This window comes from Brassica rapa, chromosome A03 (genome assembly GCF_000309985.2).
Source record: "Brassica rapa cultivar Chiifu-401-42 chromosome A03, CAAS_Brap_v3.01, whole genome shotgun sequence".
NCBI lineage: Eukaryota > Viridiplantae > Streptophyta > Magnoliopsida > Brassicales > Brassicaceae > Brassica > Brassica rapa.
In genome coordinates this window covers 30,495,602-30,512,891 of record NC_024797.2, presented here as the reverse complement: position 1 = coordinate 30,512,891, position 17,290 = coordinate 30,495,602, and the positions used below count along the sequence as shown (strand labels likewise).

Genomic DNA, 17,290 nt, shown 5'->3' with positions numbered 1-17,290 from the left:
CACAAACCAAAAAGCAAACTCTTTTGTCGGATGTCTGAAAAAGAAATCAACCAATGAACGAACGAACGAACACAGTACAGTACTTATCCCTAAAAAAGATATTTTTTTCTTGCTAAAAAGATCAATCATTTTGAGCTAAGCAGACAGTGGATCCTCGCCGGAGAGAAAATCAGATTTTAGATGGAGAGGAGGGCAGAGGACAATGAAGAAACCGGCGAGCCTTCCGGTGAAGCCATAAGATCTCGGCTCAGTAACAGAGCCGACCCTTTCCTTGTTGTTTGCAGGTGTTTCAGCTTCGTCACTTCTCTCGTCGCTATTCTCTGCGTTGTTGTTAATGTTCTCGCTGCTATTCGCTCCTTCCGCGACAGCCACGATGTAATAATAGTAACCCCTCTCTCTCTCTCTATTGATGTTTGTCCTCTGAAGCTTGTTTTATAATCGTTTCATGGCAGATATTCGATGGAATATTCCGGTGTTATGCTGTGTTGATCGCTTGTTTTGTGGTTCTAGCCGAGACAGAGTGGGGATTCATTTTGAAATTCTCCAAGGTTCTTGAGTACTGGGCTGGGAGAGGAATGCTTCAGATTTTGTAAGTAACTGAGGAGCTCAAGAAAGAGACAATTGTTTGGTTGGTGTAAAGATTATATATATTGGTTTGCTTTGTATCAGTGTGGCTGTGATGACAAGAGCTTTCCCTGACTATATGACTCAAAGGAAGGATCTCCTGCTTCTTCAGAACATTGCTAGCTACATGCTCCTCGCTTGTGGTCTTATCTATTTCATTTCAGTAAGATGTCACATTCATAGTTCTATTCTTCACAATAGTTTTTGGTTGATGTAGTGGTTGCGTCTTTGCTTATATGATTCTTGGAATAGTTCATCTTACTGTTTCTTTTGATCGAATCTCTTTTTGGTTTTGGATCCGCCTATGTTTTGATTTGGTTTAAACCTTTTGATTGAAAGGGAATTTTATGCATCGGCTTTCTGAAACGTGCTCGACAGAAGAAGGAAATCTCAAAAGAACAAGCTGTTAAGGATCTTGAGGCAAGTAGTGATAGTTTGAGTTTATCGTAGTGTCCATCATTATTAAGACATTCCTCAGATAGCTTCTAAATGATTGACCCTTGTTTGTTACAGGAGATAGACCGACGCAGGGAAGAACTAGAACAGTTGCTCCTGGAGCATCGGAGTAGAGACGATGTGTGAATGTGATCACAAGTACATTGAACAGACGAGATCAGTTTGTTTTTGTATTAAAAGGATTGTGTAAGCTCTCTGTTTTCATCCTTTCCACTTTGTTTGCTGCTATTGACACGCTAAGCTATAGTTTAGAAATCTCAAGAACTCAGTCACGAATAAGAATAACTCTCTTATTATCTTAAGGAAAAATAACTCAAAAACCTTAAGCTCACAATCTCTCAATCTCTAAACCATAAGTTATGCAACACTCTTGCATCTTCTTATATAGAGATTAATAACTCCTAATCCTATTAGGTAATATATCTAGATAACTCCTCCTAAACATATTAATATTCCTAATTTCCATAACTCGGTACGATTAGGTCTTTAACTTATTTCTCAAGTTCCCTTTTCTTTCAAGCTTAATCCAACATTCTCCCCCTTAAGCTTGAAATCCATTTTCGACAAGTCTTCATCAATACCTCTAATTTCTTTGAGCTTCAGTTTCCCAAATGCTTTCATCACAATATCGCTTCTCTGTTCACTCTCAGGTGTATGCCAATATATCTCTTGAAGCCATATAGCTTGTTCCATAGCTTCAGTCCCTGCTATGCCTTCAGCTGCACATGACGGTAACACAAGAATCTCTTGTTTGCTTGAACTCCACATAATTGATCTTTCATTATCATAAAATATATGTCCTGCCACGCTCTTGCCATCATCCAAGTCAGTTCTATGACCTCTACCAATGTCTCCAACAATTGGTATCTCAGTAGTTGCATGTATCTTCATCGCAGTTCTACGAAACGCTTCGAATCTTTGCATATCTCGTCTTATCATCATTACACAGCAAGATAGCTCCGGTCTGGCCTTATGACAGCCGACATTCCTCATGTATCTTGCAGCATCACTGTGTCTTTCAACTTTAGACTTTGATAGTTTCAACCCATATTCCATTGGTGTATGTATCATACTATAATTATCCATTCCATCCAGATTACTCATGTCGAAACTCACTACCATCTCCCATTTAAAAACTTCAGTGGAGATATCGATTTCAACTTTTAGATTCTCTAGCCTCTTAAGTTCCACTTGGGCGTGTTCTTTCTTTACTAATTTGAGAGACTGTATATTCTCCTCTTCCAACTTCTCTTGCTCAGAAAACTTCTCTCTCTGATAGGTACAAGCATACATATGAGAGGAGAAGATTCAAAGGAGATAGAGGGATGAAAGAGAAGCAGGACGAAGGCAAGGACGTCTGAATTTTAAAACAAGAATAAATAATAACACGTGCTTGTACATTAGTATAAATACTAGCTTGGAGTCTGTTAGACGGTTATCGAGAAATTACAATTGTAAACTGAGCTCATGTGCTTAGTACTACTCAGGTGATAGAGTAGGTAGAGATCTCAGGTGATAGAGTCTCTCAGTTGTAATTCTTGACATTGGTTATCAATAATACTAGCGATTTCCGGTAGATCCGATCTCTGATCTTACCAATTGGTGCGGTGAAACTGATTCGAGCTCACGCGGCGGTGGTAGTTACGATTTCTGCCGATCGCAAGACGAAGGTTACGTTGCGATCACAGTTTACGGTGAACGTCGACGGGTGAGGTATTCGATTGGAGTCGGAGAGTCCGAGCGATGTCGAAGGCGAAGGTTATATCGGAGAGTACGATGATCGGTTCGGAAGACGAATTTGAGGTCGAAGAATCTGATATGACGGTGGATTTTCTGAGAGGAGGATACTCGAGACTCAATCGAGCTATGAAGGAGATGGAGAGTACTCAGGAGAAGACGAATCAGGAGCTTAACGCGATGCGACAAATCCTAGAGCGTCTCGATCCATTACGAAATCAACAACAACATTCGCAGCCAAGTTCCTCACGCGATCAGGTACATTCTCGACACTGGGAACGAAATCGGGAAGAACACTCGCTAGGTTATCGATCTGGGAATATGAATTTGGATACTAGAGACTCAATGTTGAAAAAAATCCCAATGCCTGTGTTCTCTGGCAAGCAACCATACGTGTGGATCACAAATGTTGAGCGATGGTTTAGTATCGGGAGATATGAAGATATGGAGAAACTGGAATTGGTGGCGTTAAGTTTAGAAGGATGTGTTAAGAAATGGTTTGGGTGGGAGCTAAAGCGGAGTGGTTTTCAGAATTGGCAAGAGTTCAAAGAGAAACTGGTATTGAGATTCACTGAGTCTATTGAAGAAGAACCAGCAAGCCGTCTCATTGCACTCAAACAGACAGGGTCAGTAGCTGATTATGTATCAGAGTTTGAAGAGTTATCAGAGTTGGTTCCGGGATTAACTGATGAGTTCCTGATCAAGATCTTCTACAACGGGCTCACACAAGAGATGAAGGAAGTCATCAGAATGAAAGAGCCGAAAGGTCTGGAGAGTCACATTGCAGCAGTCTTGAGAATGGAAACAAGCGCCTTCTGTAAAGTGGTTAGCACAGGAGGAACTCGTTATCAAAGTCAGTCGCAGTCGAATACATTGAAATCATCATCTGGATACAATTCACAACGACATTGGCACGACGCTAGTAACAAGAAAACGCAAACAACAATTACTCATAAAAAAAAAGATGACAGTATCACACCGGTTGCAAATCTGCGTCCGCGGCTGAAACATACTAAGGAGGAGTTGGATAGAATGAGGAAGGAGTTCATATGTTTCAAATGTGGCGCTAATGGTTGGACACGGGCTCACATATGTCCAAACAAGGAGCTCCGGGTTATAACGATAGTGAATGGAATGGACATGGAGGTCTTGGATGAAGAAGAGGAGTCAGAGGAAGAAACGATAGTCTATACGCCAGCAAAGGAAATGAGAGTACTTTCTCTCAACTCATTTTTGGGAAAACAATCCCCGAAAACAACGAAGCTATATGGGAAGATCAACAACAGCAGTGTGATCATCATGATTGACAGTGGAGCTTCCCATAACTTCATCACACCTGATACGGTGCAGAGGCTTAAGCTGAAAATTTGTGTAGATAAGAGCCTCGACGTCCTGCTAGGTAACAGAGTAACAGTCAACGGTACAGGAGTGTGTAAGTCTGTTACATTCAACCTAGCAGATACTGAATTCACCTCAGAATTCATAGCTTTGGAATTGGGAATGGTTGATGTTATTTTAGGAGTTCAGTGGCTGGAGACCCTGGAAAAATGCGAAGTAGATTGGAAAACGCAAGAGATGTCCTTTGTGCATCAAGGCAACAAAGTGACAGTCCATGGAGATCCAAACTTGCATTGTTCTTCACTCTCTTTTAAGTCACTGACCCCTATCTTTAATGCTGATATGGGAAGAAGAGAAGAGTTCCTGTTATCAGCAAGCGAGGTAACTACCACCATTCCAGAAATTCCGAAAAAGCTGCAGGCCGTCTTGGATGAGTTTGATCACGTTTTTGCCCTACCAACTGGGTTACCACCTTTTAGAGGCTATGATCACTCAATAAACTTACATCCAGGCGTGTCTGCAATCTCTGTGCGTCCCTACAGATACCCTCACGCAACTAAAGTAGAAATGGAGAAGATGGTTGGTGAGATGTTGCAAGCAGGGATTATCAGAGCAAGTACTAGTCCGTTTTCAAGCCCCGTTCTCTTAGTCAAAAAAAAAAGATGGTTCTTGGCGATTTTGTATCGACTATAGGGCTTTGAACAAAGTGACTGTACCTGACAAATTTCCAATACCGGTGATTGATATGCTATTGGACGAGTTACATGGTGCTACAATCTTCTCTAAGATCGATTTAAGGGCGGGATATCATCAGATACGAATGAAGGACAGCGATGTTGAGAAGACTGCGTTTCGCACGGTGGAAGGCCATTATGAATTTCTAGTGATGCCCTTTGGACTCACTAATGCGCCCGTAACCTTCCAAGCTCTGATGAACTCAATATTTCGTCCTTACTTATGCAAGTTCGTCTTGGTTTTCTTCGATGATGTGCTAATTTACAGTCGAAATGCAGAAGAACATGAACAGCACTTGCGTATTGTGTTATCAATTTTGGCAGAACAGAAGTTATAGGCAAACAAGAAGAAATGTTCATTTGGGTTATCACAGGTGGAATATTTGAGACATATTATATCAAGAGAGGGTGTAGCTACGGACGCATGTAAAACGAAGTGTATGAAGGAATGGTCGACACCAAAAACAGTAAAGCAGTTAAGAGGCTTCTTGGGTCTTACAGGGTATTATCGAAGATATGTGCAGGGATATGGAACCATCGCAAGACCCCTAACTGAATTGTTAAAGAAAGAAGGGTTCTTATGGTCAAAGGCGTCGCAGGAATCATTTGAGCAACTTAAAAAAGCAATGACCTCAACACCTGTGCTGGCTTTACCGAATTTTGAGAAAACATTCGTGATTGAGACAGATGCATCAGGATTTGGAGTGGGAGCAGTACTGATGCAAGATAAGCGACCCATTGCGTTTTTTAGCCATGGTCTTACTCCACGGGAAAGGTTAAAACCAGCTTATGAAAGAGAACTGATGGCGGTAGTAATGGCAGTACAAAAATGGAAGCATTATCTGTTAGGAAGGAAGTTTGTGGTACACACAGATCAACAGAGCTTAAAGTATCTGTTGGAACAGCGAGAGGTCAACATGGAGTATCAGAAGTGGCTTACGAAACTTTTGGGCTATGATTTCGAGATCTTATATAAGCCAGGTTGTGATAACAAGGCGGCGGATGGTCTTTCAAGAATTGAGAACGACCATATGATACAGGGCAGCTCACTATGTTTGGCATTGACTGTTCCGTCGGTGATTCAGGTCGAGGACATTTACAGAGAAATTGCGGAAGACACAGAGTTGCAGAAGCTAATTGTAGCAGTCCGAAAAGGCGAATCAGCTAACCCACATTTCAGAGTGATCAATGATAGATTATGGTACAACCAGAGGCTGGTCTTACCAAAACAGTCGCAATGGATTCCTCTTATATTGTTTGAGTGTCATGACGGAAAGGTGGGTGGTCATTCAGAGGTTCTTAAGACCGTCAAACGCGTACAGACTATGTTTCATTGGGAAGGATTATATAAAACGGTTCAGAAGTATGTATCAGAATGTGGTGTATGTCAGACCCATAAGTATTCGACCCTAACTCCAGCAGGCTTGTTACAGCCTCTGCCAATACCCCTCCGCGTGTGGGAAGACGTCTCGATGGATTTCGTGGAAGGATTACCTACTTCGCAAGGTATGAATGTGATTATGGTGGTGGTAGATCGTCTGAGTAAGTATGGTCATTTTGTGAGATTGAAGCATCCGTTCACAGCAGTGGACGTCGCGAGTAAATTCATGACAGAGATTGTTCGTCTTCATGGTTTTCCCAAGTCCATTGTCTCAGACCGTGATCATATTTTTTTGAGCAACTTTTGGAAAGACTTGTTTCGTCTATCAGGTACCAAGTTGAAGTACAGTACAGCGTTTCATCCACAAACAGATGGTCAGACAGAGGTCCTTAACCGTTGTATGGAGACCTATTTACGCTGTTTCGCGTCTGGACATCCTAAGACTTGGTTTAAGTTCCTGTCATGGTCAGAGTTGTGGTACAATACGTCTTTTCATACGTCGCTTAAGGCTACTCCGTTTCAGATTGTGTATGGGAGAGAACCGCCGCAGCTGCTACGGTTTGAAACGGGCTCAACTAAGAATTTTGACTTGGAAGCGGCGTTACAGGAACGAGATGCTATGTTGGTTCAGATTCGTCTCCACTTGGCTCGTGCTCAGTCTCAGATGAAGTCACAAGCAGATAAGCATAGACGGGATCTTCAGTTTGCTGTGGGGGATGCCGTGTACCTCAAGTTAAAACCATTTCGACAAAACACAGTCGTCAAACGCTACTGTCAGAAGTTGGCTGCGAAGTTCTTTGGGCCGTATGAGATTTTGGAACGTGTGGGTAAGGTAGCGTACCGCTTACGGTTACCAGAAGGATCTAAAATTCATCCGGTATTTCACATTTCACAGTTGAAAGCGGCGTTGGGTCAGAACCAGTTACTCCAGGAGATTCCTCCATCATGTACGGATTTGGAGAATATAATCATGGAACCTGAGGAAGTGATTGCGTCTCGCGTCGGGATGGATGATGGGGTGGAGTTGTTGGTCCGGTGGAAGAATTCTCCGGAGCATGACAATTCTTGGATGTGTATGAGCGACTTCGTATGTCATTTTCCAGATTACAAGCTTGAGGGCAAGCTTGCTGTTAATGGGGGGAGTATTGATAGGTACAAGCATACATATGAGAGGAGAAGATTCAAAGGAGATAGAGGGATGAAAGAGAAGCAGGACGAAGGCAAGGACGTCTGAAGTTTAAAACAAGAATAAATAATAACACGTGCTTGTATATTAGTATAAATACTAGCTTGGAGTCTGTTAGACGGTTATCGAGAAATTACAATTGTAAACTGAGCTCATGTGCTTAGTACTACTCAGGTGATAGAGTAGGTAGAGATCTCAGGTGATAGAGTCTCTCAGTTGTAATACTTGACATGGGTTATCAATAATACTAGCGATTTCCGGTAGATCCGATCTCTGATCTTACCACTCTCTCCCTTGAAGAATTTTTAAATTCTTCCCGTTTGTCTTTAATACAATACCCGAACTCTCTTTTCTGCATCTCAATGCCCAACACGAGGTCAACTCGTTCATGCTGTATCTTAGTAAGCCACTTTGAATGTTCCTCCACCATTTTATTCACAAGTTCTTCATGCTCTCTCATGAGATACATTGAGAAAACCTCTCGTGTAACGTACTCTGTTTTTTCTCGTAACTCTTCTTTTTTTCCATTACTGTGTTTACTCTCAACTTGAAATTTAGTTTTCTCCATCGACAATCCATCTGATGCAGCCAACCGTTGAAGATTTTGACCCCTCAAGTCCTCTAAGTATAACTTTCTAAGTTGATCCTTCTCATTCTCCAGTATAGTTGACTTATGATTGATATCTTCCTCTGTAGCACTAAAGTGCTTCTCTTTCCCGTGAGTAGTAATGTTGAATGCCGTGTCACTGACCTGAACAGGAAGACCTTTCTCAAGATCCAGAAGACAGACTTGGCATCTGTTCTTCAACTTGGAGTAAGTCTGACATATGTCTGGTTTCTTGTATCTCTCAGTCCGGCTAGGCTGCCACCTAAACACCGTAAAGAACCGTGTACGTACCTTGCATTCTATCTTATAATCTGCTATTACCATTCTCAAGTAAAGATTGTCACAAAAGCAAGATTGACAGAGGATTGGGAACTGGGATTGTTCACATCCATTATCTTTATGATATTTTTGTATCATCTTTTTCTCTTCCTCCTCTGCCTCCTCGTCATGATTACAAGACAACTCTGTTATGTCCGTTTCTTTCTTTTCCAATTCTCTTAGTTGATCTTCCAAGTCATGCGCAAATCCCTTAGTCTCAGCGACTCTGTTGAGCTTTACTCTCTCACTTTCTACTTCAGTGCGAGTATATCTCAAGATATGCATACACGACAACACACTTACCTTCTGTTCCTCGTTTTCCTCTAAGTGTTTTTCTAATAATAGTTCCTTTGTTCTCATCTGCTCTCTTGAAGGTAACAATGTTTTTCTTGAAGAAACAGGCTCGAATCTCACATAAGTCAGAAGCTTCTTCACTCTCCTGAAGTCTTCTATTTTCTCCATAAGTTCAGTTTCAACTCCCATCCGTTCTGCTCTTGCATGCATTGCCAAAGTTTCTTTTATACATCCCTCGTGTCGTTGGAGTTTAATGGAACGTGCTAAAGCCTTCCTTTTGACCAGTTCTCCGTATTTCCAGTGCAAATGCATGTTCTCAACCGTGCCATTAAACACTCCTCGCCTACCTATAAGCAAGAAAGCTTTCATATTCGAACCACGCTTGCGGCATATAAACCTCTCTTCACCAGTTATGCTTTCTATGTCTGCTCTCTGCTCTGCTGGCTGTAGGTACTCTTCCACTTTAACCAAACCACGTTCAGCTTTTAATAGCTTTCTCTCAGCAATAACAAATTTCTTTTCCAGCTTCCTGACAAGATTCTTATGCCTCAGTTCTTTAACCTCGTGTTTCACTTCTTCTGCATGGTGACCATCGTTCAGATTCATTCCCCACTTACTTGTCAAGTCACGTGTTTTACCAAGAGTACCAGCATAAACAAGTTCATTACTAGGTTCAGTACTTATGACAATCAGGGCCGATGATCCTTCTTCTAAACGTGCCTCTTCTTCTTCTTGTAAACTCCTTACAAGTTTTTCTTGCTCCACCAATGCCTCATCTATTTCTCGTGACAAAAAATTCTTTCCTCGGTAGAAAACCAAGCCGTCTTCGTTCCTAGAGAGTAGTATCCCTCCTGTCAGTTTCTCGAAGTCTTCAGCCATTCTCTCACTGGTGGTTAACTGTACACCACATTTAATCGCAATCATTGCAAGCATACTATTTTTCTTCCTAGGTTTGTGTGTTGTATTTCCCACATCAGAATCAACACGCCTTCTCTTTCCCTGATCTCTCTTAGCACCGTAATCATCACTGTTAATGAGTGCTTTCTCATGACGTCGATTAACTTTGGAGCTTTTAGTTTTTACTATCTCATCACCACCAGATATCCTCTTGTGCTTCTTCTTCTTCTTCTTCTTTGATTTGCGATGTAAGAGGGTTATCTGAGATTGAACCGCAACCTTACTCATCGTCGTCATCTCTTTATCCGTGTCAGACTTAGGCGAGTCTAACTTGAATACATTCGCCCCCATAACCATAATAGTTAGCCGTGATGTTTGTTGAAGTCCGAAATTAGGGTTTGAGCAAAAGAAACTTATTACAGATCCAGTATCTAACCTGTTGCTCTGATACCAAATATAGTTTAGAAATCTCAAGAACTCAATCACAAATAAGAATAACTCTCTTATTATCTTAAGGAAAAATAACTCAAAAACCTTAAGCTCACAATCTCTCAATCTCTAAACCATAAGTTATGCAACACTCTTGCATCTTCTTATATAGAGATTAATAACTCCTAATCCTATTAGGTAATATATCTAGATAACTCCTCCTAAACATATTAATATTCCTAATTTCCATAACTCGGTACGATTAGGTCTTTAACTTATTTCTCAAGTTCCCTTTTCTTTCAAGCTTAATCCAACATAAGCTTGTAATACTTGTCGTATAAGAGACGAGCACTATTGAGATGATACGTCAATCTTCTATTTATTCAATGTCAAGTCTTTGGCCTCTTGGCCATCACATTAGGAACTTGTAATTTAAGAAGTTTCTTTTGTCTTCAGCATCATCGCTTCCCTCATCATCAGACAACACTAGAAGAATGTTACCATAGCAAAAAAACGAGTGGCTAAATTTTTACTCTTACTCCTCTTGTGGACTCCTTTTTCCATTGATCACAATCCAAAATCAAAATCCTCAGTAAAAGTGCAGGCATCACATGATAACATATTTCAAGTGATACAATGTCTTACGTTATACAAATGGAGAATGATAACATATTTTAAGTGAACAACACAAGACACTCGTATGCAAAGGAAAAGCAAATGGTACAATAATCCAAATGAACAACAACGCATCAAGAAACTGGAAGAGAAAACATCAGATATAGCCTGGAGCCAGGTTGAAAGGTGTTTACATCTCTCTGCCCTAATGAAAACCAAAACCAAAAGAAAACACAGAACACAAAGTTAGTGACATTAGTTGGAACGCATTGAAATTTAAGGCACAACATACATATTCAAAAAAAAATTTACTCAAAAAAATTTCATATATAATCTCTAAATTATATCAAGAATCTGAAAAGAAATTATAATCCGTTTCTCACTGTTTGATATTTTTTCAAGAGTTGTTGGTGGTTTGATCATTTGAAAAGATCATTCAATAGCATTCCTAAATTTCAAAATAATTTTTTTGTTGGGTATATATTTATGTTGCAAATGGATCATATCAGCCTAGTAATGATGCACACCTCATGCAAACATAGAGCGGGAGAGAGGGAGAAAAAAAATAGTTACCAGACTGATTAAAGGCGAGAAACGATTTTTGGTATCTTCGTCCTCCCATTCAAGCTGAGCTTCCTCTTCAGGCTTCATTACTATCGAAAGCTCATCAACTCGTGAGACGCTTGTAGCATTTAACGGAAGCTTTCTCAGCTTGGGACACTCTAGTTTCACTATTTTCTTCAAAAATGGAAAGGGAAGAGGAGTCCAGTAGATACTCTCCAGCTTTGGCAACCCTTCCAAGTTCCAACAATATCATTTCTAGTTTCTGAAAAGGTGGTGAAATACCTGTAACCTTTTTCGCTTTCTTTTTGTTTATAATCTCTTTCACTTCTTCTGAATTTCCAACGTGGAGTTTGACAAGATTCGGAGCAAACAGCAGCCAAGTGAGATCCGTCATTCCATTCAAGTCAACTATCCCCACGGTGGAGAGGTTGGTGAAGAAATATGGAACCGTCGGATTGTGTAAACCAGACGAGTTTCTCTTGCTTTTCCTCCAGTTTTCATTGGTATCAATCTCTGAGACATCAATGTTTGTAACATTGATGTGACGGAGATTCTCCATACTCATCAGCAACGATAAGTAGATTGGTCTTAGCTGAACATCGAGGGTAATATTGAGACGACGAATACTCAGAGAATCGATGCACTTCGCCAGCCTTTGATCGCCTAACAGTTCCTCCAAGCCTGCGTCCGTAGATATACTAATGGTTAGGACTTGTAGATGCTCCAAGTGCTGCAGCTCCTTCACTAAGTTAACATCTCCATGAACTTTAGAATTAAGTAGTTTCAAACTTGTTAAACTCGACAGCTTTGATATCCCTCGGATACTACCAAGTCTTTCTGTACCAGTCAAATTCAGGTGAGTTAGCTTCTTTAACCCTCGGAAACTAGCTGGCAGTTGACGTATATTTGTATAGGACACGTCAAGATACTGCAAGGAGGTCAGCTCTGATATCTGCTCTGGAAGTCCACCAATGATGTCATTTCTAGATAGATCCAAAACAACTAGCTTTTGCATAGATTGGATGAATTCACCTGATAGATAGTCCAAACCATTTTTCTGTAGGAGCAGAGTAGTAAGTTGAGAACACATGCTTATAGGTTGTGTTATATCTTTAATATGATTACCAATTAATGACATCCTTCTCACAGCTCCCCAATCCTTAACTTTTGGTACATCATGTAGTCCGACACCAGCTTGCACGACAAAACTCTCTTTCTGTTTCCCCAAATCCGATGCAATCCATAGAGCCATTTCTCGAATCACATCATGCATCCCAACCTTTATTGTACCAAACTCCGTTAGTAGATTTGCACGGATAAGGGTACATAGTAGCTCATAACCTTTATTCACCGCTCTTTTCAAGACTTGGTACTCCCCGACGAATCCCTCGCATATCCAGCATTCTATCAAACTCTCTTTAACTATCTCATAGTCTTCCGGAAAGAGAGCACAATACAGAAAACAAGATTTGATATGTTCGTCCGCCAAGTTATCGTAGCTGTACTTCAGAATTGGAAGAATCTTATTTTCCATGTCGGAAAACTCTGCTGCGGATCTTGTCAAAACATAGTTTGCATGCTCCCATTCTTCTACCGTAGTTTTATATGACATTGTCTCACCGATAACACTGAGCGCTAAAGGCAGACCATGGCATTTTTCAGCGACCTTCCTTGCAAGCTCGACAATGTTGGGATCTCTACTTAACGTACTCTCTCCAACCTTGATTCTAAACAACTCCCATGCTTGATCTCTTTCCAAACACTTGACTTGCATCGGTTCATGATCCCCCATCCTCCCACATACTTCCTTAGAACGCGTGGTGAATGCTACTTTGCATCCATTTTCTCTAGTCGGTTCCGGAACTCCGATGGCTTCTAAATCAACTTTCTCCCATATGTCATCAAGCATCAAAACAAACCGAGTCCCCTTTAAAACTCTATGCATCTCCGCGGCCTTATCACTTTCATCTTTCCGTGTCCACTGGTCGTCGCAAAGACGTAGCTTCTGTGCAATATCTTCTTGAAGCTTCGAGATACTTGCACCTTGAGACACCACGATCCAGATCACAACATCGAACTTACCAGACATCGTTGCAAACTTGTTGTGGATTTGTTTAAACAGGGTAGTTTTACCTACACCACCCATTCCATGCAGACCCATGATTCCAACGTCCTCTTCCATTAGTCTTTCCCACGCCGTTTCGAGCATTTCTTCCTGACCAACCGTAGTCCGAGTAGGCCTCTCCACCACTTCACATATCATAGTCAACTCAGTAAGTTCTTGAAAGTTACCCTCTGATTTTAGTTTCTTAACCTCTTCCAACAACAAGAATACTCTTCTCCCATAGTTATAGCTTAAATATACGTTTTTTGAGCACAAACCACATAGACACAGCTTTTGAAGCTGAGCAGGACTAGTACTAAGAGTATCATCAACCCGTGTATTGAAGCTCTCAACACGTGTAAGCCATACCTGGACAGGTTTAAGCATGTGTCGATGTTTTACCTTCTCTCTAGCTACTTTGTTCTTCACCACATCATGAATTGCTCTGAGATCTTCCGTTTCCCTTTGCAGATCCCTGAGATTCTTCTTGAGGTTTCCAATGTAACCTTTACTACATAAGACGCTAATGATACGGTCCAGCGTCGCATCACATGAAGGTTGGAAGGACATACAGTTCCCCATAGTGATAGAAGAACAGAGAAAATTATTTCAGTAGAGTTGAAATCTGAATGAACTGGTTTAGGATGAATTATTGGAGAAAACAACTTTGCTCCAATACGACGAAAGACATTTAACTATGCTTATTTCAGACCGCTCGTTTTCCATATGAAGACTTTGATCATTCTTACTTCAAGTCAACTAAAGTCCACATACCACTACTTTTTGGCAATAATACTGGCTTGAAATTTTAGCATATAGTAAAATTGGATATTTATTTCTGCCATGTTGGCAACGGAGTAGAGAAGACGTGTGAATGTGAATCACAAGTACAGCTTCGTTTGAACAGACAGGATCAGTTTTTTATGTATTAAAGGATTGTATTCCACTTTGGTTAGTACACAGAAAATACTTGTCCTGTAAGAGACAACCACTATTGATGATAGTTCATCTTAATAATATATGAATTTGATGTGTTTTTTCTTACTCAAAAACAATTGCATGTGCACTTTTGACTTGTATTATAGTTATAGGTCTGGAACTTCAGGAGGAAAACAGAAGTTAATACCTATAAGCAACAAGCACTTGGAGACTGGTAGATTTTTATTTGATCTACGCTACCTCGTATTATCCAAGTAATTAAATGTTACTCTCTCTCGGACAATTAGTTAAAAGTGATAGTTTTTTCATTAATTTTTTTTGGGTAAATATGTTACAGACAGGTTTTACATCCTGTTCTATAAAACATATTTTCCCTTATCACACAAGTAATCAAACGTTTGTGAATTGATTGATGCTTATCTTGAAAGCTATAAAGAGCATTGATTAAAGATATAACTATTGAAAATTAACATAGTTATCAATACATTTGTATAAATCTTTGTTATATATCTTCATAAATAAAGGTTTTGCTCAACTAGTTTCTTGAATTTTACAATTTACTACTATTAAATAAATAAAAAGTTATTGAAAACACACAAAAAACTTTTCCTTGAAACAGTTTTTTTTTTGCCAACACATTTATCTTTTTGGAATGGAGGTAGTATTAGGCTTTCCGTATTTTTTTCATCTTGTTCTATAAAACAATTGTTAGATTTTCCATGCACTTATGTATTGATTAATGCTGATCTGAAAGCTTTTAAGAGAACCGATTGAATATAAATAATTTTTGAAAATTAACAGAAACATCTAAATATATAAGTCCACTACGTGTTTTTTGTCCGGACATGCGGGCGTAAATTTTTTTACGATTATGCGAACATAATTTTCTTACAAAAATTAACATGATAAGTTATTATTGACATTCTCAAAATTTTTAAATCAAACATCAAACTATTTGGATATGCAAATTCTTTTATCAAAATATATATGCTTATTATTTTGTTAAAATTTTTAAAACACTCAAATATTAAAATTATTTTAGAAAATATCTTTATAAATATAGTTTTTCTTGATTAGTACTTAATTATAATTTTATATCTTATTTTTTAATTATAATAAAATATTACTTCTAGATAATAACAGAATATATATTTAAAAGTTATCTTATTTTTGTATAAATATTTTTTGATAATTTTATTATATTAATTTATAATAAATTATCTAATATAACATATAAAACTAATATTAATACTACAAAAAATTTTGATTATAAAGAAGTTATACATAAGAATTTATTAACGGCAACGACGACTTTAACCACTCTAACTTTTAACGTGATAGATCGAATACGAAAAATCACTTCGCAAATAATAGTATAGATTGAGATAGACAAAGTATGTTCATGCTGTTAGAAAAAAAGATAAATTAGGTACACAATACAGTATATTAGCTGATCATCTAAATTAACCTCCAAGTCTACAATTTACAATAGTATGACGAAAAATATTTATTTTAGTTTGTAGGCATGTCAAGGGTCACAATGACGGAAAAGGTTTGCATCTCATTTTCCTTAAACCAGGCTCCAGAACTCCACCTGGTTTACTAGTTTCATATGCTACTACACATTTCATGAAAAGCGACTATTATGTCAAGAACCTACCATCATATTGGGATACTTCGAGCGCAAGTCCCAGTGAAATCAAATTTTGTCCTGACAATAAACAGTCTTTATTGTCATCTTCTTTGTGGTCTTGTCCTGAGAGATGAAGTTACAAGAGTGTGTGCTAACTTTGCTTCTATCTTGGTTCAAGGAATAACTTTTCTTGAAATATTTTGGAAAGAAATGTGCAGTAACATACGATCAGGTCAGCTTAGTGATTGGATCACGGATAGCTGCAGGGGATCTGTTTCCATTATACTTGGAGGACTTAATCCTCAGCTGGCAGATATAATAGAAGACATGCAACCAGAAATCATGGAAAGGTATCATTCCACAACGTTGGCCCAGAACCAAGTTTATCGAATTCACTTTTACAGGACAAATGTCTCAAAATATTCCATTATTGGAGTTTTATGTCAATGATCTCCCTCTCGTTGCAAGAAATTATGTGTCTTCTGAGGTCTTCTTTGGGGTAAATTTGAATCCTCTGTGCAAACCCCAAGATGTATCCTACACATTTATGCCGAATATGTCATACTTTGAATTTATACCGATTAGTGAAGGAAACGACACAATTGTTGATCTTGTGAATGTAAAGTTAGGTTGCTACTATGAACTCGTAGTCACCAGTTATTCGGGTGAGTTTATACAAAACAGTCTATTTAGTCGTGTATGTTCTCAAATAACCAAATTAAATTGATGTTGTCATGTTTTCTCTTACTAGGTTTACACCGATATAGGATGGGAGATGTTCTACAGGTGACTGGATTTAACAATAGCGCACCACAGTTTAAATTTATACGAAGACAAAATGTGGTCTTAAGTGTTTATTTGGAGGCAACAATGGAAGAAGACCTATTAAACGCAGTGACTAATGCAACACAACTACTTAAATCTTCAGACATAATGTTGAGGGATTTCACATGCTATCCTCATATCTCTACCGTTCCAGGTCACTATGTTCTTTATTGGGAACTCAAAGGCAACAACAACGATGACATCAATGAGCTAATTGATACCAATGTGTTGATGGAATGTTGCTCGGTAGTAGAGGAATCACTTGATGCTCTTTACAGAAAATTTCGAAGCAAGGATGGATCAACTGGAGCTTTAGAGATAAGGGTGGTTCAACAAGGAACGTTTGACTCTCTCATGGAATATTTCATAGCTCAAGGTGCTTCTATAGGTCAATACAAGACACCTAGATGCATAAAATCCTCTGCGGCCTTAGAACTTCTTGAAAATAGGGTCACTGCTCGTTTCTTTAGCGATAAGTTACCTCATGTGGACACATTAGTCTGTGTTAACGGGCGACCAACTTCTATATTTTCACAAATAAATGCTATATCGCGTATGATTTTATAAAAAGTTCCTACGAAAACTTGAACGTAAAGTTTTATTATAAAT

The 17,290-nt window shown here is 39.1% G+C and overlaps 3 protein-coding genes and 1 pseudogene across 3 annotated transcripts; 2 read left to right on the top strand and 2 right to left on the bottom strand.

Moving 5' to 3' along the window:
- Positions 1-120: 120 nt before the first annotated feature.
- On the top strand, positions 121-1,320 carry LOC103862248. Its single transcript, XM_009139951.3, has 5 exons — positions 121-375; positions 453-589; positions 670-787; positions 964-1,044; positions 1,138-1,320. Exons 1-5 carry the CDS (start codon positions 181-183, stop codon positions 1,204-1,206), a joined length of 600 nt encoding a protein of 199 aa, XP_009138199.2. The 5' UTR covers positions 121-180; the 3' UTR covers positions 1,207-1,320.
- Positions 1,321-1,353: 33 nt separating this feature from the next.
- LOC117132876 (protein CROWDED NUCLEI 4) lies at positions 1,354-10,310 on the bottom strand. Its single transcript, XM_033288274.1, has 2 exons — positions 7,740-10,310; positions 1,354-2,346 (listed from the first exon to the last, which is right to left on the bottom strand). The coding sequence occupies exons 1-2, from the start codon at positions 9,927-9,929 to the stop codon at positions 1,579-1,581; spliced, it is 2,958 nt and encodes a 985-aa protein (XP_033144165.1). The 5' UTR covers positions 9,930-10,310; the 3' UTR covers positions 1,354-1,578.
- A 271-nt stretch (positions 10,311-10,581) lies between these two features.
- Positions 10,582-14,107, bottom strand: LOC103862247 (probable disease resistance protein At1g61190). The gene is given in 3 exon segments (XM_009139950.3): positions 10,582-10,821; positions 11,190-11,414; positions 11,416-14,107. Coding segments are annotated over 3 exon segments (2,691 nt in total). The 5' UTR covers positions 13,867-14,107; the 3' UTR covers positions 10,582-10,806.
- A 296-nt stretch (positions 14,108-14,403) lies between these two features.
- LOC103862288 lies at positions 14,404-17,282 on the top strand (annotated as a pseudogene).
- The last annotated feature ends 8 nt before the right edge of the window (positions 17,283-17,290 follow it).

Excerpts from the sequence above, each read along its gene's own strand:
- LOC103862248 (XM_009139951.3), top strand. The coding sequence starts at position 181 with ATGGAGAGGAGGGCAGAGGACAATGAAGAAACCGGCGAGCCTTCCGGT. Across the intron at positions 590-669 it reads AGAGGAATGCTTCAGATTTT|TGTGGCTGTGATGACAAGAG; the intron begins GTAAGTAACTGA and ends GCTTTGTATCAG. Across the intron at positions 1,045-1,137 it reads AAGCTGTTAAGGATCTTGAG|GAGATAGACCGACGCAGGGA; the intron begins GCAAGTAGTGAT and ends TGTTTGTTACAG.
- LOC117132876 (XM_033288274.1), bottom strand. The coding sequence starts at position 9,929 with ATGGTTATGGGGGCGAATGTATTCAAGTTAGACTCGCCTAAGTCTGAC. Across the intron at positions 2,347-7,739 it reads ATTCTTCAAGGGAGAGAGTG|AAGTTTTCTGAGCAAGAGAA; the intron begins GTAAGATCAGAG and ends TATCAGAGAGAG.